This window comes from Garra rufa, chromosome 7 (assembly GCF_049309525.1).
Source record: "Garra rufa chromosome 7, GarRuf1.0, whole genome shotgun sequence".
NCBI classification, from domain to species: domain Eukaryota; kingdom Metazoa; phylum Chordata; class Actinopteri; order Cypriniformes; family Cyprinidae; genus Garra; species Garra rufa.
In genome coordinates this window covers 30,592,865-30,615,103 of record NC_133367.1, presented here as the reverse complement: position 1 = coordinate 30,615,103, position 22,239 = coordinate 30,592,865, and the positions used below count along the sequence as shown (strand labels likewise).

Sequence of the window (22,239 nt, the reverse complement as noted above, 5' to 3'; positions counted from 1 at the left end):
CAGTGAGCAGTTGATCTCAGTGTGAAAAGATGGATCTCAAAATCATACAATCATTGCTGGAAAGGGTTCAAATTCACAAAAATGCTGGAAAACCAAAGAATTTGTGGGACCCGAAGGATTTTTTTGAAGAACAGCAGGAAGTTTAACTGTTCAGGACAAACAAGGGACTCATGAACAACTATGACTACACACACACAAAAAAAAAAAAAACAGCTGTGGATCATTCAGGTAACAACACAGTTTTAAGAATCAAGGGGAATAAACTTGAACAGGGTCATTTTTATAAATTCAACTGTTATGTTCTTTTGTGGACTAAATGTAAACACATTTTATGTGAAAAATCTTTTTCAGGTCAGTACTAAATAAACATTACCATGCATTTTGTATGATCCCTCTTCTTTTGGTAAAAGAACATTTGCAGCTTCTGAAAACTTTTGAACTGTTTATGAAATCTGAAAAATGTTCAAAAAAGAACAATGCAGAACTCGACCAACAAGCAGATTAATATTACAAATATTTAATAGGAATTTGGACAAATGCAAACATTTCAAAACTTCAATATAGCATTTAAAATGCAGAACGCAAAAAAACAAAAAGCATAAGAGCCTTGCAGATGCTGTAGTGGTATCCCACATTTAAATTTGACACATAGGGGAACAAAAAAAGATATCCTATCATTTTTTTTTTACATTATTCACTATTTGCAGTCCAGATTACTATATAATTACTAAGGCACATAATATTAGAAAAGCAGAAACACAAAGTGGTTTCTGACATTTGCTTCGTCAAATTATGAGAAAAGCAAGCCATTATTTACACAACAGTAAGATTTACAATTCAAATAAGATTATACATGCCGTACATGACTTTGTAGAAAACCTGGTCCAGTATATAGACTTTAAAAACCAAAATCGATCCGTCCCCTCAACATCCACAGCAAATCACTCTGATTAAAATAAATTGATTAAATATGTAAAAAAAGTTCTCTCTCATTCAAAGGAAAGGAAGAGACACTAAAGCTTTTTTTTTTCTCTCAAGGAGGACAATTGTGAGCATGTGCAGTCTTGCTCCGCCCCCTTCCGTCAGTCCAGTGGTTTGTGGGAGATGTAGTGTTTAGCCTCATTTCTCTCACACAGGTCCAGAATAGCCTAAATGGTTGTTGTGTTCGACCTCACTTAAATGTAAACTTGGTTTGCGCTCCTCATTATCCACTGACTCTGGACTCGAGCACTGAGGATAAGGACGCACTTTGAAGGAATTTGATACGTATCGCACCTGAAAGAGACAATAGTGGGCATTCAGTGGGGCATTTTTTCCATTACAAAGAAATTACTTCTAGCAATTTGCTTAAAAGGTTTGTTTTTAACAACATAAGGGTGATGAAATTAGGACAGAAGCTTTGGGTTTTTATTAAAGGGTAAACTGTCCATTTAAAGGAAAAAAGGGTTAACTTACAGTGAGAATTGCAATGAGCGCCCCCTGGAGGAGCCCCACCAGCACGTCGCTCCAGTGGTGCTTATAATCGGACACACGAGTGTAACCTACATACACAGCAAAGGCCACCAGGAAGAACTGGATAGTGGGCCTCAGGAGACGAGCCCATTTAGCATTTAGTCTGGCCTGAACATAGAGCTGGAGAGAGAAAAGAAGATGTGACTTTCATTAGAGGAATAATAATGATTTAATTTGAGAAGACCTAACGGCTTTAATTTTCTTCAGCCTTTGGGAAATAACAAATGCTAACAGTTTAGTATCTCAGAGGGCTCTCTAAACAGTGTTTAAGATTTGTACGTTTGCTTTGTTAATTCATCAGGAAATCATTTTCCACTAAGAATGATGCAGAACCTGTCTCAGCTGATTTCAGAGATTAGTTTTTATTGTTTTGTTTTCTTCTCTGATAGTTTTATTAAATTAATTCCAGGCTTTGCCAACTCCGCAACAAAATGATTATGTAAAATAACTGCAAAAATTGAAACTCGTACACCATGTATTCCTCATTGTTTCCCATTCATGTCATATCTATATCATGATCCATGTGCTTCAAAACAGTTGCTCCTTAAGAAATCTTAATGTGCAGTCACATTAGCAAAATTTCAGCAAAAATGTAATATGCAGAACGGTCTGCTGTCAAATGTCAAAAGTTTACATACACCTTGCAGAATCTGCCAAATGTTAATTATTTTACGAAGAGGGATCATACAAAATGCATGTTATTTTTTACATTTACATATAGTCCACAAGAGAAAATGGTAGTTGAATTTATAAAAATGACCCCATTCAAAAGTTTGCATACACTTGATTCTTAATACTGGTGTGTTACCTGAGTGATCCACAGCTGTTTTTTTTTTTTTTTTTTGGTTTAGTGATGGGTGATAGTTGTTCATGAGGTTTGTCCTGAAAAAATCTTTCAGGTCCCACAAATCCTTTTTTAGCATATTTTTTTTTGTATTTGAACCATTTATTTAAATAAAAGTTTACACCCCCTTGATTCTTAAATACTTTGTTGCTACCTGAATGATCCACAGCCGTGTGTTTTTTGTTTGTTTGTTTGTTTGGTGATAGTTGTTGACGAGTCTCTTGTTTGTCCCGAACAGTTAAACTGCTTGCTGTTCTTCAGAGAAATCCTTCAGGTCCCACAAATTCTTTGGTTTTCCAGCTATATTTTTTTGTGTATTTGAACCATTTCCAACAATGACTGTATGATTTTGAGATCCATCTTTTCACACTGAGGACAACTGAGGGACTCATATGAGACTATTACAGAAGGTTCAAACACTCACTGATGCTTCAGAAGGGAAAACGATGCATTAAGAGAGGGGGGTGAAAACTTTTTGAATTTTAAGATCAGGGTAAATTTAAGTTAATACCTAAATTTGTAAGTATCCTCGGTAGCTTCTGAAGGGCAGTACTGTGCCCCAAATATGATATTTCTGCAAAATAAGAAAAATTTACACATTCAGTTCAAAGGTTTACACCCCTGGCTTTGTCTTTTGAACCATCAGTGAGAGTTTGAACCTTCTGTAACAGTTGCATACAAGTCTCTCAGTTTTCCACAGTGTGAAAGGATGGACCTCAAAATCATACACTTATTTTTTGAAAAAAAAGTTCATATACGCAAAAATGCTGAAAAACCAAAGAATTTGTGGGATCTAAAGGATTTTTCTGAAGAAGGGCGTGCTGTTTAACTCTTCAGGACAAACAAGGGACTTCCAAACAACTATCACTAAACAAACAAACAATTTAAAGAAAAACCCCAGCTGTGGATCATTCAGGTGACAACACAGTAAATTAACTTATGTTCACTTGTGGACTATATGTAAATGTTTAATGTGAATTATCTTATTCAGGTCAGTACTAAATAAATAAAAAAATAACATGCAATTTTGATCTTATTTTGGTAAAATAATTAGCATTTTGCAGTTTTCTGTATGTAAACTTTTGACTTCAACTGTATGAACCACAGCTCACAATAAAGACACTTTCAAACCAAGCAGCTTTCAGTTGGTCAGTGCAGTGAATTTGCCTGACCAATTTTAAATATGCAAGAACTGTGTGCGGAAATCTTTCACTCTGGAAATTCCCGACTGTGTGGATTCCCATCGAATAAGTAAACTTTGCCTCGGAAACTTTTTGAACGGCAGTAAATGACACTGCATTTAACACCTTCATTGACATCAGATATTACTGCAGAATTAAATGGATTGTTGACCCAAAAATGAAAATTCTAAACTCGTTCCAAACTCTTAAGACACTGTTAGGACACTGTTAAAATAGTCTGTTACATCAGTGGTTTCAACCACAATGTTATGAAGCTAAGAGAATACTTTTTGTGCACAAAGAAAACAAAAATTATGAATTTATTCAACCATTTCTTTTCTTTCGTGTACACGTATCAAAGACTGACACAGAACAGAAGGAATTGTTGAATAAAGGCGTTATTTTTGTTTTTTTTTGTGTGCACAAAAAGTATTCTTATAGCTTCAAAACATTACGGTTGAACCACTGATGTCACATGGACTATTTTATTGATGTCCTTACTACCTTTCTGAGTCTTGAACGTGTCAGTTGCATTGCTGTCAATGCGGAGTCAGAAATAAAAAATATCATCAAAAGGTTTGGAACGAGCAATTAATTTAAATTTTTAGCTGTACTATCCCTTTAATGACCATTTCCAAATCCCACCCCCAAACTTTTGTTAAATGTTTAGCGTGTTAGCACTCACCGCTAGAAAGAGCATGCAGTACATCCCAAAGGAAGAGTGACCAGAGTAGAAGGACAACCTACGACACAAATCACATACAGTTTCAAAACAATTTCACTGAAATCAAGGCATTAAAAAAGATTTATTATCAGAAACCTACCGGGCTTCAGTTACATTACGCACGTCACCAGTACAATTGATCGAGGCCACGTATCCTTTGCAGACTTTTGGAGCACATACTGTTAAGAAATGTGGCCGTGGTCGTCCAATGGTGTACTTGGCCAAGTCCGTCAATGATTGGCTGACGGCTCCCCCAAACAAAAAGGCACCGAGCACCTTATATATAGCTGCCACATACTGATTAAAAGTAGAGTTGGAGTGAATTTTCTTGCTGTAGACCAGATATGCTTCACCTGATGATATCTAGAAAAACAGAAGAGTTAAAAGTTTAGTAACATGCATTTCTGTAGCTTGCGACAAAGGTTAAAACACTTAGGTTTGTCGTAAATATGTCAAACAAGTCCACAAGCACATAACGCCGTGTTGTTGTGCACAATAAAACCCTCCGCTGTGCAGAGTCATGAACGAACACTTTGTTGAGAATCAGTGCGTGACTCATGGGATGATGAGATCATGGAAGGGATGATGGAGATCAATGAATAAGGGACTCACGATGATGATAGTGCAGGTGATGGTGACCAGAGCCAGTGTCACGTGGGTGATTGTGTCTGGTTTGAGAGGGTAACTAATGCTCTCGTCCTGGCAGTAGATGCCTCGCTCGTATGGCTGGGACGCAATATTCATAATCACAAAGGGCAGAGAAGCTGTAGGAAAAAGAAGAGAAGACAATTAGTAAATGAATCATCTAAATCTGTCAGTGATTACTCACCCTCATATTGTTGCAAACCTGTAAGACCTTCGTTCATCTTCAGAACAAAAAATTGTTCAAGACCCATAAAGGTAGTAAGGATGTTGTTAATATAGTCCATGTGACAACCATAATGTTATGAAGCTATGAGAATACTTTTTGTGCTCAAAGAAAACAAAAATAACGACTTTATTCAACAATTTCTTCGATTCCGTGTCCGTCTTCAACCGTGGGACCCTTGCTGTCTATGGAGGGTCAGAAAGCTCTCGGATGTCATCAAAAAAATCGTAATTTGCATTCCGAAGATGAACGAAGGTCTTACAGGTTTGGAACAACAACAATTCGGTTGATTATTGGACAAAATGTCATATTTTTGTTATTGATAAAAGCAATGCAGCACTTTTTTCAATATTATTTTTAAAAACTCACAGAACACCATCTGAATTCTGCCATGGAAGCAGTGACTATTTATAGTACCTCTTTTTTTCCCTTAGAGTCACACAGAAATTTTCCCACAGCTATGAGGAAGTCACCTGACCACACCGTCTTAACCCGAAACACGTTGCGCGTCATATCATAAACATGATCATACAGACCCACAGCCCAGACATCCTTTCCACAGCGCCTCGGTCGGTGAACTGATGTGGCTAGAGATGCATATGTCTGAATGTAGCCACAGTGTGATCCTGTAATGAATGGAAAATGTCCTTGGGACTTTCGGAAATGCTTTAAAATCACCCGGCAAGCATGTGATCCTAAGCCACAGCAACTCAAGAGAACAGCAATGCTACTTCCTGTAAATCGGTAAATCCATTTTCTGCTTAGAAAATGGGTGTATAAAAGCAGTGTTGTAGTTCAGAAAATGAAAATATTCTGCTGTCTAAATGGGATCTGTAGCATTTGTAGACCTTCTGGTTGACTCAGTATGTCTAAATATGGATGTCCAGCACAAATCCAAAACTGCTCAAGTGCCATTTATACCACCGCATTATAATGTACAAGAGGATCTGTGAGACAGATGGTCAGGTCTGTCACAAATTTAACTCTGGGCTCAATGTGAGGGAGCTGCTTTCACCCAGGTGCTTTTCATATTTGTAAAAAATATCTTCAGTGTTATTCTACAAGGGCCATTAAAATATACAAACAAGTTTTGTACATAAGGAACGCATTACTAATCACGTAATATACTACTAAAAACATTTCTATAAAGCACCATTCATACAAGATTGCAGCTCAAACTTGCACCTTACAAAACACAAAAACAACACAAATGTGACCCTGGACCACAAAACCATCTTAAGTCTTAAGTAGCACGGGTTTATTTGTAGCAATAGCCAACAATACATTGTATGGGTCAAAATTGTAAATGTATTTTTCTTTTATGGCAAAAATCATTAGGATATTAAGTAAAGATCGTGTTCCGTGAATATATTTAGTAAATGTTCTACCGTAAACATATCAAAACTTAAATTTGATTAGTAATATGTATCGCTAAGAACTTGATTTGGACAACTCTAAAGGGGATTTTCTCAATATTTTGATTATTTTGCACCCTCAGATTTCAGATTTTCAATTAGTTGTATCTCGTCCAAATATTGTCCTATCCTAACAAACCATACAATCACAGGAAAGCTTATTTATTAGTTATTACAATTTCAAAAACTTGACCCTTATGACTGGATTTTTGGTCCAGGGTCACAAATGTTTTTGTTCTTTAAAAGGGTTTACAAAGATGTTTTGTTTTGCACCTTACAAAACAAAAACGTTTTTCCAGACAAATGTTTATCTTTTGCTTTGCACCTTACAAAACAAAACTTTTGTCTTCTTTTGTTTTGTTAAACAAAATCTGTAGCTGTTTTCAGACTGATCTTTTTCAGACAGAACAAAAAGAGTTTGTTTACCAATCGCTTTAATTTAAAAGTGTTGGCACCGGAAATTTGAAGTGAAATGCAATGGTGCAACATCTCCAAAATAATTCATTTTGAGTTCCAGTGTATTCTTGAGACGTTGAGTATGTAGCTTCACTTTGTCATGACAACAAACAAAGAGTAATAGAATCATAGAGGCACTTAAGAAAAAATAAGTGTCTTTGTATTCCAAAAACAAAGAACAATGGTGTTTGAAATGACACTGTATTTCCATGCACTGTGGTTTGGATAGTCACAATACACATACAAAAAAACATTATGAACTGACAAACCTTATAGTTGACATCCACAGCGGTGCACTGTTAAAGAGATAGTTTACCCAACAATGACAATGCTGTCATTTATTACTCACTCTGATGCCTTTCCAAACCTGTAAGACCGTTGTTCATCTTCAGAACACAAATTAAGATATTTATGATTAAATCCAAGCTTTCTGAGCCTGCATAGACAGCAATGCAACTGACACGTTCAAGGCCCAAGCTACAAGAATACTTTGTGTGTGGAAAGAAGCTCTCGGATTTCATCAAAAATATCTTCATTTGTGTTCCGAAGATAAATTAGGGTCTTACGGGTTTGGAAGACATGAGGGTGAGTAATTAATGACTTTAATGATTTATCCCTTTAAAACCATACCACCCACGTAACTCTGCCCCAAAAACAGTAATTATCATTAAGTTGTATGTAATTGAACAGACAATTGTAAATGTTGGAGTAATGATTCACTATTGGGTCAAAAATCCAGGTCAAAATGTATCCTTAGGTCAAAATAACAACTTTAACTACTAGTAAATAAGACTCAGGCTTCAAGTTTAGTTTATTAATCATTATTATTCTGCAAGCGCCATTTTAAAGATATACAAATCACAAGCTTATAATACGTATGTAAATAAAAAAAATCATTGATTTTAAAGGGTTAGTTTGCTCAAAAAGGAAATTATGTCAGTAATGTGTGTCGAAGACTGACATGGAATAGAAGAAACTGTTGGAATAAAGTCGTTATTTTGGTTTTCTTTGCACACAAAAAGCATTCTTGTAGCTTTATAAAATTAAGGTTTAACCACTAATGTAACATGGACTATTTTAATGATGTCCTTAATACCTTTCTAGGCCTTGAACGTCTACGCAGGGACTGAAAGCTCTCAGATTTCATCAAAACATCTTAATTTGTGCTCTGAAGATGAATGAAGGTCTTACTGGTTTGGAACGACATGAGGGTGAGGAATTAATAACAGAATAGTCATTTTTGTGTGAACTATCCCTTTAAGAAAATAGTCAACTTTTTATAGAGCACCTTTCATACAAGACAGCAGCTCAATTTTCTTGCACCTTACAAAACAAAAACAAAAAATTTGGTCCAAAACATTTATAAATCTATGTTTTATGTAGTTTTCTTGAAGGAAAACAAAAATTGGTACATTACCTTAAATCGCTCACTAGCTAACTATGGTAGTCAACATTTGAAGTGAATCTAAAAAGTTTAAAGTTGTTCTAAGACAAGAAAGTGTATTGTTTTGGTTTTAGGACAACTTTGATGAAAGGTTTTGATCCACTTCAAATGTTGACTACTGTAGTTATCTCAAAATGATGTGATCCACTTGCTAAAACTGTTTACTGAATGGAAACGTGTTTCCAATAAAGAGATTTATTCTTCGCGAACAATGCAAGAAAACTTTCCCCTCAGGCCTCGTAGACCATCCTGTTGAGGGAGATCCCAAAGCAATGACTACAGTTTTAGCACTCCATTGAGATTCAGACACTTTGAGGATCTGGAGCTGAGCTTGGATGGCCTTTTCTGTATGTTTGCCAGCTGAATACACTCCAAACAAATGAAAATAAAAGCCCAATAAAACAGAGTCTCATTTTTCCCCTTTCCTCTCCAAACTTTTCAACTGTTGAGACACGTTATTGGGAAACAAAAAGACGGGGAAGACTTCAAGATAGGTTTCTGCTACAGACGGATTTTTATGGTCAAGGGAAAACTGAAAAATTTCACCCAAAGGAGTACTTTTTTTATTTCAAACTGTCATTGACTAATGACAAACACAATTAAAACACTTGAGAACCGAGTCAACTGACTCAAATCCGTCAACTGTACATTTAAAAAATCTAAGCTGTATATTCTGGTACTCATCAGGAGTACTCCTAAAATATTTTCCAGACAGTGTACCAAGGGAATTAAGTCAGTGTAAGGTATATTGAACGTGGTCAACGTGGAAGAGCTTCAAACGGTTTGAGTTCAAAGCCTCAGTTGGCAGGTGCGAGCTCGCCAGTTGTTTAATTACGCAACTGCAGGGAGAGATGTGGTGCAGGGCGAGATGTGCTTGAAGAAAGTCGTGCTTGACACCCAACACGTTGCAAGATTGGGGCTGCGCATACGGAAAAAACGAACCTCGCCTCAACTGCTGCCAGCCGTCACCCTTCAACCATTCCCTGAAACAAATTAGTTCCATTTGAAGGTGCAGGAAGTGAAATTTCCTGTAAAACATTTAGGCACCCCGTTATGGTATGAGCTGTTTTTATGAGTGTTTTTATGCTTTTTTTTTTTTCTTCACGCTATGCGAGTAAAAGCAATGCACTGTAGATCTTAACTAAATAGTTGGCTAAAAATAAAACTTCTGTCATCATTCGCTTACAATCAGGTCGTTTTTCCTTGAAAAAAGTAGTTTAAGAATGTTCACATTGAAATGGAAGTGAATGGGGTCCAAACTGAAGTAGTCCATACAACTTGTACTCTATATTCCAAGTCTTTCTAAGTCATTTCAGTGAAACTGCAACAAAGCGACATGGCGACTTAACCGAGAGGGCGAGGAGATAATTAGGGTTGGCGATTGCTTAAATGTCGAAAGTAAAGATTTAAACACTTTTGTTGTCCTTTTGCCCATCCCACAGATAAAAATGGGTTTGCCACTCCTGTAGTCTCCACCTCATTCATGTATCCCTCTTTGTTTTGAGCATCCTCCCCCTCCTTCACAAACGCTATAAATACGAAGGGCAGAACGGAGTGTTGCTTTATTTGGTTCAAACTGATGTGCAGTTACGGTATGTGGGATAATTGGTGGCAATCGGAGTTCGAAACAGTTACGCTTCCCCTCACACCACTGGAGGAACGCCAGAGCCATTACTGGAGCAAACCGGCAGTTTCATTCAGTAAACAAAAAGAAGTGTTCACAGCAAAATAAAATTTCGGTTATTGTTTACTCATCCTCATATTATCCCTCATGAATGGGGACCAGAGACTGTATAACTCAAATACAGACAATGAATATGCATTACGAAAGCAGTTTGTATGACTTATACACTATATATTACAACTCTTCTTAAGTCATATGTGTGAGAATCAGTGGTCACCATTCACTTTCACTGCATTTAGAAGAGGAGCTTTGACATTCAGCTCTAAATTATGCCTTTTTCATTCCACAGAAAATGGAAAATTCATACAGGGACAGTTAACAATGCCACATTTTTTTAGTTTCAAAGCAACTTTCCCTTAATCTCCAGCATTCAGTAGCTCAAACCAATATAGCTTATTCAACAACAAGCTACTTTTTTCCAAGTAGCAATGCTAACCGTTCAAGTTTAACACTGCTATCCTTAAAGAGATAGTTCACCCGAAAAAAACTCACCCCCAAGCCATCCTAGTTGTATATGACTTTCCTTTTTCAGGCGAATACAATCGTAATTATATTATAACATGTTCTGGCTCTTTCAAGCTTTATAAACGGCAGTGAATGGGTGTTGAGATTTTGAAGTCCAATTAATAAAGTATGTCAATCCATCATAAAAAGCGCTCCACATTGCTCAGGCCTTCTGAAGTGAATCGATACATTTGTCTAAAAAAAATTCCATATTTAAAACTTTATAAACCATAATCTTTAGCTTTCGCTGTCGTACTGTTGTATGCACGTTTACGAGAAAGTGGCATTCAAGCGGATAATGTTGGATGTAGGCGTAGCGTAAGCCCTAGTGAGAATATGCTAGTCAGGTGAAAACCAAGTTTTGTTTTCAGCAAAGGAAAACCAGCCTCCTCTTGACTTATGTCGAAATCCTCCGATATTTTTACAAATCCTCGTTTCATGCTTCTAATTCTTGACCAATGTTTTGTTTTGCTCTCTCCACTGTGCTTTTCCTTTTGTTTGGAGTGTTCTGTGATTTCCATCACATAATATAGACCAATCAGGTTGTGAACGTACCACTATGCCTTTAGGTTCACTATCTTTAGGTTCGCTATCAAAAATGCCAGTGTGAACGCCAAACGGAACAGGACCAAAGTTATCATTTTCTTTTTTGGTCCTGACCAAATAAACTAAACAAACCGAAGTGCAAGTGTAAACACAACCATTGAATATGGATATTTTTCTACAAATACATTGATTAAGTTCAGAAGGCCTTTATAAACCCCTCCGAGCCGTGTGGAGCTCAATTTATGATGGATGGATCCACTTTGTTGGAATTCAAAATCCCAACACCCGTTCACTGCCATTGTAAAGCTCGGAAGAGCCAGGACATTTTTTAATATAACTCCAATTGTATTTGTCTGAAAGAAGAAACTTCTCATTTTTAACTAATTTCTTACAATGTAGCTTTCCCAACATGAGCATGATGATGCTGGGCCAAAAAACTGAGGGTGTGTTCATACTTGTAGTTCGGTTCGTTTGGTTCATTTGGTCTGGACCAAAAAGGAAAATGACACATTTGGTCCTGGTCCGCTTAGCGCTCACACTGGCATTTTTGAAAGCGAACCTAAAGATACCGAAACTAAGGGCGTAGTGATACGTTCACAACCTGATTGGTCAGGTTGAATGACGTATATTTCATGACGGAACTCACCAAACACTCCAAACAAAAGGAAAAGGTGCATTCGACTTAAAGCAGCGCTTTAGCTTTAAGTCAAATACACCTAATGCTGTTTGCTGGACTAAGCGTGCTCTTTGTTGCGTGTACAGTATATGATGTTATTTTCATCACCTGCAAACTCACAAGGAGCTCATAAAAGGCACTTTACCTCCTCGTTGCTCCACGTTTGCCCTCTGCGCATTTTGTTTTCGATACACCGCTTGTTCCCTTCGTGAAAACGTGTTGCATAGCGTCGCATCTTGTCATTACTTCCAGTTTTTGGTTCGTTTAGAAGTATTAGGTTCGTGTTGCATTCATATTTCATTCGAACCACACCAGAGTTTGTTTGGAAGCCCATTATTTGGTGTGCATCAGAGTTCAGAAGGCAGCGTTCACACTTACTCAAATAAACCGCACTAACAGAGCAATCACATCAGAGTTTGTTTTAATCTATTCAAACATGACTAGTGTGAGAACACCCTGAAATTCTGAGAACTGTGCTGCTTGCAGTTTCAAGGACGCATGAGTTGGTGCATTTCCAATGCAGTAAGAAAACCTTGGCGAAAACCCCACTTAGTCATTAAAAAAAAAAACCTTGTCTTTGGTTTTGGCCACACCGCAGCCGGTGAGGGAGTAGCCTATTTGCTTAGGGTCGGCTTTGACCTTCACCCTGACGTTGGTTCACCACCTTTCATTATCAAACACACCCTATATTTTTATTGACTTATCTTGTATCCTAACTCGTTTTGAGGTGCATTAACAAGTACGCTCAGCTTTCAACACCAAACTTGATCCATTCTGGCTTCTTTTCAACTTTCAAAGGCCAGTTCAAACGAGCCGAACCCTCAACGATCATGAAGATGAAAATGAGATGTTCTTGAATTTTTTTGTGGCTTTTCTGGAGTACCATCATAAGTGTTGCGAAAATACAACCCTGTCGCCCCTTAAGTGAGAGTTTTGAGGGCGGTCTGTCTGCCGACAGCACTCCCTGAGCTGTAGTTTGGCAAGGCCGCCTGACTCATTTGGAAGCTATGTGCTGAGCGTACAACCTCGCAGGAGAGTCTGGAATCCTACTTCAAGAAGAAACGCCCGCCCTCCTCCTCTTTCGCCATACACCAGAGTCAGTCTGTCCCAACCCTCTACCTCCCCACTCTAATGTTAGTGTTTGATTTACACTTGGAAAATTGTAACATTGCGTGGGAAACAGGTAGTTTAGTAGTAGTGTTTAGCAAATGAGTTTGGCTTTAAAAATAGTTTCTGTAATTAATGGAACAGCATCATCATGTTAATAGTCTCACGATGTGGCCAGTTTCTGAACAATTTTGTTGATGCTGCATTTGCCATCTCACGCAGACCTTTCTGAACAAGCTTAGCCAAGACCTGAAATATTATGCGTGACGTTTCCAACTGCCTGAACTTTTCCTTGTCGTTTTCCTGTATTATTTCGCCAGTAGTTCTAGGCAAAACGTACAAATTGCACAGCAATCTGTCTTTGCTGGTTATTGCATAATGGTATGATGCTAAAAACCTTTGTTCGTCGCTGGTGAAATGATTTTCTAATTTTTACCTAAACAGCTTATTAAATTTTTATTAAAAGAAAACTCATAAAAGAAATGCGCACACTAAAATGGTTTTCAAACACTACTGTTCAAAATACTTTAAGAATTTTATTCAATAAGGCCGCATTAAATAGATACAAATAGATACACTACCAGTCAAAAGTTTTTGAACAGTAAGATTTTAATGTTTTTTTTTTTAAGAAGTCTCTTTTGCTCACAAAGCCTGCATTTACCTGATGCAAAGTACAGCAAAAACAGTACAATTTTGAAATATTTTTTACAATTAAAATAACTGTTTTCTATTTAAACAATTTTAAAATGTAATTTATTCCTGTGATTTTAAAACTGCCGTTTTAGAATCATTACTCCAGTCACATGATCCTTCAAAAATCAATGGTGTAGTGTATAATGTTACAAAAGCATTTTATTTTTATTCTTTCTATTCATTAAACAATTTTGAAAAACAAATGTACTCAACTGTTTTAAATATTGATAATAATAATCTAAACAAAAACAAAACAAAAAGCATATTAGAATGATTTCTGAGGATCGTGTGACACTGAAGACAAGAGAAATGATGCTGAAAATTTAGCTTTGATTACAGGAATAAATTACATTTTAAAATACATTCAAATAGAAAGCGGTTATTTTAAATAGCAAAAAAATATTTAAAAATATTACTGCTTTTGCGGTATTTTGAATCAAATAAATGCAGGTTTGGGCAGAGGCTTCTTAAAAAAAAAAAAAAAAAAAACTTTCGACTGGTAGTGTACGTTAGAAAAGATTTCAAATAAATGCTGTTTTATAAAACTTTCTATTTATCAAAGAATCCTGAAAATTGCCACACAACCATTAAAGGAGTAGTTCACTTTCAGAACAAACATTTACAGATAATGTACTCACCCCCTTGTCATCCAAGATGTTCATGTCTTTCTTTCTTCAGTCGTAAAGAAATTTCAGGATTTTTCTCTGTATAATGGACTTCTATGGTGCCCCCGTTTGAACTTCCAAAATGCAGTTTAAATGCAGCTTTAAATGGCTCTAAATGATCCCAGTCGAGGAAGAAGGGTCTTATCTAGCGAAACGATCGGTTATTTACTAAAAACATTTACAATTTTTTTTTTTTTACAATTTAATCTCTACACAGAGTACACACAGACTAGACAAGACGAGCATTTGAGGTTAAAAAGTGTAATTTTTTTTTAGAAAATAACAGATCGTTTTGCTAGATAAGACCCTTCTTTTTTCGGCTTTGATCGTTTAGAGCCCTTTGAAGCACCATTTTGGAAATTCAAACTTGGGGTAGAGCTGCACAATTAATCGTTAAAAGATCGCCATCTCGATTTGACCCCCCACACGATCTTAATCCAGCATTTATACGATTCAGCCAATTATGTTTTATTTATATTTTACAAAACGTTCGCTAGCCTTACTACTGCATAGACTGCTGTGAGCTGATGCAGTAACAGGTTCGCCGTTCTCTCCAACATTACATAACCATTTAAACGTCATCTTTACTTTATTGTACTGAATGAAGATTTGAGATATTAGCCGTCAATCACTCCCCGTCTCTGAAACTGGGAACCAACTAGGAACCGGACGTTTTTTTTTCTCTCAATCAAACTCTGTTCCGTATTAAATATCGAAGTTGTTATTAGGTATGTGGGCTATAATAAGTTGATTTATGGACCAGCAGAGCAATGGAACCATATACAGTATATCCATTAACCACTTAACTGTTACTCCCATTTTTGAACAGAGATGTAAAAAAAAAAAATGTAGAATTGAAACTTAAAATTTGTATAATTCATGAGCAAAAACATTTTGATGTTGATGTACATTTTTCATGTTAATGCAATGCCTGATTCTAAAATAGCTTTCAAAGGATGAATTTTGAAATTTTAAGTTTTCATCTATATCATTTATGATTTCTAAAGTGTAATAGGGAAAAAAGGCAACGAGGAAATCTGTTTGTGATAAAAGTCAGAACTCCTGTTATGAAGTAGATTTTTGAGGTGCACTGTTGTCGTAAATTAATCTATGATATCATAAATTATTTTTCCTACATAATTTGTAACAAAAAAAAAAAAAAAAAAAAAGAGTCAAATATCTATTTAGGAGCCTTAGACCTTTCCAACGATATATAGTTTGCCATAAGGATTTATTTGTAAAATGGTGAAGTAAACTTGGGCATCCCACAGAGTGGACGTTGACAGCCATAAAATGTTGATAGGCTAGTGTTTCTGCTAAGAATCTTTAAATGGCTTTACTCTGACATAATACCTTTGTATGTTTATTTTTTAATGTTTAATGGTGATTTTTTTCTTTACATTATTACATTATTTTTCACTACATTTCTTTAAATGTAAAGCAAAGTTTATTATGTCTTATTATACTGCTATTTTACTGCTGTTTGATAACCTAATGTTCAGGGGTAAATCTTTAAAATAAAAAAGTTCTCCAGAAACGTGAGAGAATCGTGATCTTTATTCCAAGCCAAAAAATCTTGATTCTCATTTTATTCAGAATCGTGCAGCTCTAACTTGGGGGCACCATAGAAGTCCATTATATGTAAATCCTGAAATGTTTTTCTCAAAAAACAATTTCCTTACAACTGAAGAAAGAAAGACATGAACATTTTGGATGACAAGGGGGTGAATACATTATCTGTACATTTTTGTTCTGAAAGTGAACTACTCCTCTTTAAGTAGCAAAAGTCATTTTCAACATTGGCAATAATAAGAAATGTTTCTTAAACAAAATCTACATATTAGATTAATTTCTGAAGGATAATGTGACTGAAGACTGAAGCGATGATACTGAAAATTCAGTTTTTCATCACAGAAATAAATTATATTTTAACATGTATTCAAATATAAAACAGTTCATTTAAATTTTAATAGTATTTCACAACATTACAGTTCTTAACTGCATTTTTGACCATGCTGAGCATAACAGACTTGTTTCAAAAGAATTTAGAATTTTAGCATTTTACGTTTAGATTTTATACCATTTCATCCATGAAAATAAACTAATTCTACTTCTTGTGTAAACTACACGTCTGTTCTAGTTTGTACTTTGCGAAGGAAACTATTTATTGCAGCATTTATGTTTCATAACTGCCTTGTATGAATCACACGTATAACATTCCTCATTTGTAAGTCACTTTAGATGAAAGCATTTGCATACAGGTCCTGTAAGCAATATAACAAGTATCTTTAAAAAAAAAATACCAATAAAATTAAGGCCCGGTTTCATAGACAGGGCTTAGACTAAGCCAGGATTAGGCCACAGTTCAACTGGGACATTTAAGTAATTATTATAAAGGTGCTTAGAAAAAACATTACTGGTGTGCATCTTGAGACAAAAGCTTCTTTTAGTTGAAACAACTCAGACTTACATTTTAGTCTAGGACTAGGCTTAAGCTTTGTCTGTGAAACCAGGGGTAAATGTAAAAAGATGTTCCTTCACTGTACATTATAATATTAGTTATTGAATACATCAGAGGAAAAAAAAAAGGCCTGGGCCAAAAGCTTGGCTTGATATTCAACAGTCAAGCTTGGATAACTCTTGTCAATTTGACTTTAACTGAAGTAAAACCCTGATCTTGCAACTTTGACTTGCGGATGTATCTGCGCAGCGGAATAGATAGCTGTCAAACATTATTTCTGTCAACACACAATGATAGATAAAGTAAAAATCCTAAAAACACCAGCATACAGAGAGCGGTAAAACACACAGCGTTATCCTGCGAGCTAAAGCAAAAGTTAGACTGTGTTTGTGTGGAGGGAAAGTTTACTTAGACAGAAGGAAACGAGAAGCAGAGGGCGGTGGGCTGGATTGAATGTCAGACTCAGGGCTGGGAAGAAATATTCCTGCCCAGAAACACTTACAGAAATTCTCCAGTAGCTGAACTCAACTGGATTCTGGGACTTTCTGTTGTTACTACAGCAATCGGAGAGGCTGATATTTATTTGAAAATGACTGAATAATTCCACCTTTGCTTGCTTTGGTTAGCTCAAGGCCAAGTGTCTCATTTACAGGACTTTGAGCTCTCTTTTATGTCGTTGGAGATCAATCAGAAACTAAATTACTCATACTAAACTAAACACTCATATGTAGTTACGAGCGACACCGGATGAGACACCAAAGAAGTAATTGACCTTTCTCAGATGTGTCCTTATTTCCATCCATTAATCTTTACCGGAAAACTGACCTAATTGAAAAATTATCTGAAACAGGTTGGAAACTCTTTCATGTGATTTTCTGTAAACGATTCTGTTAAGCAGGAAAAACACTGATGGTCTTTTTTGTGTAAACTCTTCAAAAGCTTCTGAGAAACAACAATGTCAGGTGGTGCAACCCTCAAGACCTTAAAGGTCTCAAGGTCAATAAATCTCTTGAAATATCATATATGTGACCATGGACCACAAAACCAGTCATAAGGTTAAATTTTACAAAACTGAGATATATACATCACATGAAAGCTCAATAAATAATCTTTCTATTGATGTATGGTTTGTTAGGATAGGACAATATTTGACCGAGATACATCTATTTGAAAATCTGGAATCTGAGGGTGCAAAAAAATCTAAATACTGAGAAAATCACCTTTAAAGTTGTCCAAATTAAGTTCTTAATGCATTTTACAAATCAAAAATTACATTTTGATATATTTACAGTAGGAATTTTACTAAAAATCTTCATGGAACATGATCTTTACTTAATTTCCTAATGATTTTTGGCATAAAAGAAAAATCTAAAATTTTGACCCATGATATGTATTTTTGGCTATTGCTACAAATATACCCCAGCGACTTAAGACTGGTTTTGTGGTCCAGGGTCACATATTTGACCTTTTTATGACATGGCAAGAATAATGGGTTGTAAAATGTCATACCGTACAACCTCCACATGTTATTTGTGAAAATATATATATATATTTTTTTGGGATTAAAAGCAGTAATATTGTGAAATATTTGTACTATTTAAAATACCTGCTTTCTATTTGAATATATTTTAAAATGTAATTTATTTATGTGATCACATTATCCTTCAGAAATCATTCTAATATGCTAAAATATTTATTATTAATAGTAGTAGTAGTAGTATTTAAAACAATTGAGTAGCATTTTTGTAACATTATACACTACACCATTTAAAAGCTTGGAGTCAGTATAATTTATTTTTTTTTTTTTTGGGAAGTATAGAAATTACTACTTTTATTCAGCAAGGGTGCTTTAAATTGATCAAAAATGATGATAAAAACATTTATAATGTTACAAAAGATTTCTATTTCAGATAAATGCTGTTCTTCTGAACTTTCTATTCATCGAAGAAACCTGACAAAAATTCTACTCATGTTCAACATAATAATAATAATAATAAATGTTTTTTTGAGCAGCAAATCAGAATATTCAAATGATTTCTAAAAGATCATGTGACTGGAATAACGCTAAAATTTCAGCAAAGTTGAAATCACAGGAATAAATAACATTTTGAAATATATACAAATTGAAAACAGTTAAAAAATATTCCAAAATTGTACTGTTCTTACTGTATTTCGGACCAAATAAATGCAGGCTTGGTGAGCAGAAAGAGACTTATTCAAAAAAAAACATTAAAAATCTTACTGTTAAAGTACGAAAAGTATGGGGGTACCACTGGGCTCTATTCTAGGACCATTATAACTTAATTATATATAATTCTATACTATTATAACATTTATTCATAATTTGAAGTAGCTTTATTTTTATATTTTCAGTTTTCATTTGAATTTTACTTTTAGCAAATTTGCTGTTTTATTTCATTTATACTTTTTTCTGTTTTAGTTGAATCATTTTAGTACATATAAATGCATTTTATTTCTGTTAGTTGCCAAGTAAACTTTTAAAATGTTAGTTTTTTTAATAAGTTTTACTTTTATGTCTAATATTTTTATTGCTGTTCCATTTAACCAAAATGAAAATTTTAAATATATATATATATATATACTTAATTCGCAATATCAACTCTCTACCACAAGTAGTTAGTAGTAATTACATTTAAACATTTGTTGAAAATAGTATTTCAAAAGCACATGAAACCAGCATGAATACAAAGAAAACATGACTGAGAATTAGAACTAGTTATTAAAATAATTTAAATAAAATGAGTTAATTTAAATTATTATTAGATTAAGTTTTTTTTTTCTTTTCTATAAGTTGTCTTTGAACCTCCCACAGTCTAAATGCAAGGTAGGAAACATCTAAAATTGTCCTAGACGTCACTGTTTGATTCTCTTAATAGACTAGACGAGACAATCATGTCCATCCCTGTCTACAACATGGACAGATAACTTCAAATCAGTCACTTCATCTAGATAAAGACACTTGAACCATGGTAAAGGTGTAGTCTTAAGACTAAAGGTGAAGGATCACACCTAGGGCACATTCTAGCCCTCATGAAATCCAATGCTGGAGGCTGGAGAACACAGACACAATAAAGGACTTCAAAGGGCAGGTGCAGAAACTTCATCTCCCCAACGTCATAGCAGGGTTACCTCATGCGGTTAAGGAAAACACAGTGTTTCCAAAGGAAGTAATGGTCATGATGGTTCGCACTCACTTTAGCGCTGAGGCAAGTCGAATCTTTCCATAATGGGCACTATGTGACTATGTTAGGATGTTTATGGTCAATGGGTTTGTCAGGCTTGGATAAAGCCAAAAATGCGAGAAAAGGAACATTTCTGTGGTACTACGAGCTGCCAGATACTGTGGGAAATACTGACAAGCTTGGATCACATTTCCATAAACAAATACTCAGCTTCCTGAACTTGCAAAATCCAGGAAAAGAAGCCAGGACGAATGCAACTCAGTGTGTAAACAAAGAAGAACACACCTCCAAATACATATTTAAACATGAAAGTCTTCTAAAGACAAGCCCCTCAACATGACAAAAACATTTGACACGTTAAACATAGCCTAAAGCATTTGCTTTTTACGATAATATATATGAAATATTGACAAAAGTCTAAATCTAAACCAGACTTGGTTTTAAAATTTTACATCGCGGCAGCATGTCAAAATTGTTTATTGCGATTTGATGCAAAGCCAAGGCTGTTTTGCAAAGTTGTGTGCTTATGCAAGGTTATGAGGAAAGCAAAGCTGATTAAAAATAAAACAAAATTAAACTCTGATTTAAATCAAATTGACCGTCTAATTGTACACACACATGATGTGTATATAGCCATAGGCCTATATTTTATCGTTCAAACTTTTTTTGTTGATCATCCACTTCTGTTATCTGTCAAGAACCCAGTTACATAATAGCCAATATTGATTAAAAATACAAAACCTATTTAAAAACCACTCAAACAGCAACTTTAAAGTTTAGAAATGAACTTGGAATCAGAACATTGAACGTTGAAACATTGAACTCGCTTACCTACAACAACACACAGCACGTCCACCAGGACGAAGAGTTTATTTTTCCTCAAGTCCGTCATAATTTCTTTAACTCGGAAAACTAGCAGTTTAAAACTCACTTCATTTATGTGATAATATCACAGATAATCCACTTGGAACAAGCCAAACAAACCGAACGCGACCAGTAATGCGAGTTCTTCCGGCTCTGCTGTTCTACCTGCGCTCTTCGTACTTCAGCTCATAGGTGACGGCAAAACACGCGAGTCCTTGACGACTTTATATATCTTCAACTTCAAAGGGTGACGACAGTCCCGCGTTGGTGCACATAATGATTTTGTAAAAACGGACTGACTGGTGTTCACTCCATTTGCTGTTTTAGAGGACACATCCACTCCTTTTCCAAAAGCACGCCACTGTGTTCCCACTCGCGCTTTCGCCGTGTCCACACCTTGACAGTGTGGGACGCGCCTGCGCAAACGGCTGCGTGGCCAAATCACTGCTGCACTTTGAGCCGAAGAGCAAAGCAATGGAATATGACACACACACTTTTTATGGCATATTCATAAATATGAGGCCAGTTATTTCTACTACATTTTTTTGTCGCATTGATTCGTTATCCGTTGTTAACCTTGTTATTTTGAAGTAGCCTATATCTGTGTGAATATACTAAAGTATATAGATAGATAGATAGATAGATAGATAGATAGATAGATAGATAGATAGATAGATAGATAGATAGATAGATAGATAGATAGATAGATAGACAGACAGACAGATAGATAGAGTAGGATTTGTTGTGAGCAAGGTTTGGTTTGCGAGCTGATAGATAGATAGATAGATAGATAGATAGATAGATAGATAGATAGATAGATAGATAGATAGATAGATAGATAGATAGATAGATAGATAGATAGATAGATAGATAGATAGTTTTATACATACCGATACATACTTTTATGGCATATTCATAAATATGAGGCCATTTATTTATAGGCCTACTACTATCTTGTCGCATTGAATTTTTACATCCGTTGTTAACCTTGTTATAATTTTGAAGTAGCCTATATCTGTGTGAATATACTAAAGTAGATAGATAGATAGATAGATAGATAGATAGATAGATAGATAGATAGATAGATAGATAGATAGATAGATAGATAGATAGATAGATAGATAGATAGATAGATGGTTTTGGTGTGAGCAAGGTTCGGTTTGCGAGCTGTTTTTAAATTCATCGTCAACATTTTTAGCTGACGGCTTGAACACACCTCTGAGAATATGATAAATTACACAACATAATGTGCTTTTACAATTTGGAAGTTAGGGTAACACCTACCTATTTAAAACGTGTGAACATCGCCACATCCCATATATAGCTCGCCCAGCTAACACATGTTTGGAAAAAGTAACATATACCAAACAGAAAGACCGTTACTACGTGGAA

At 35.4% G+C, this 22,239-nt stretch overlaps 1 protein-coding gene across 1 annotated transcript; it reads right to left on the bottom strand.

Moving 5' to 3' along the window:
* Window positions 1–501: 501 nt before the first annotated feature.
* plpp2b (phospholipid phosphatase 2b) lies at window positions 502–21,241 on the bottom strand. The gene is made up of 6 exons (XM_073844326.1): window positions 20,815–21,241; window positions 4,874–5,025; window positions 4,362–4,624; window positions 4,223–4,280; window positions 1,456–1,632; window positions 502–1,275 (listed from the first exon to the last, which is right to left on the bottom strand). Exons 1-6 carry the CDS (start codon window positions 20,873–20,875, stop codon window positions 1,129–1,131), a joined length of 858 nt encoding a protein of 285 aa, XP_073700427.1. The 5' UTR covers window positions 20,876–21,241; the 3' UTR covers window positions 502–1,128.
* Window positions 21,242–22,239: the final 998 nt, after the last annotated feature.

Bases quoted from the DNA above. Each gene is read 5' to 3' on its own strand.
- plpp2b (XM_073844326.1), bottom strand. From the start codon at position 20,875: ATGACGGACTTGAGGAAAAATAAACTCTTCGTCCTGGTGGACGTGCTG. The intron at 4,625-4,873 runs GTGAGTCCCTTA...CTGTTTTTCTAG, and splicing joins TCACCTGCACTATCATCATC to ATATCATCAGGTGAAGCATA. The intron at 4,281-4,361 runs GTAGGTTTCTGA...TTTGTGTCGTAG, and splicing joins CGTAATGTAACTGAAGCCCG to GTTGTCCTTCTACTCTGGTC.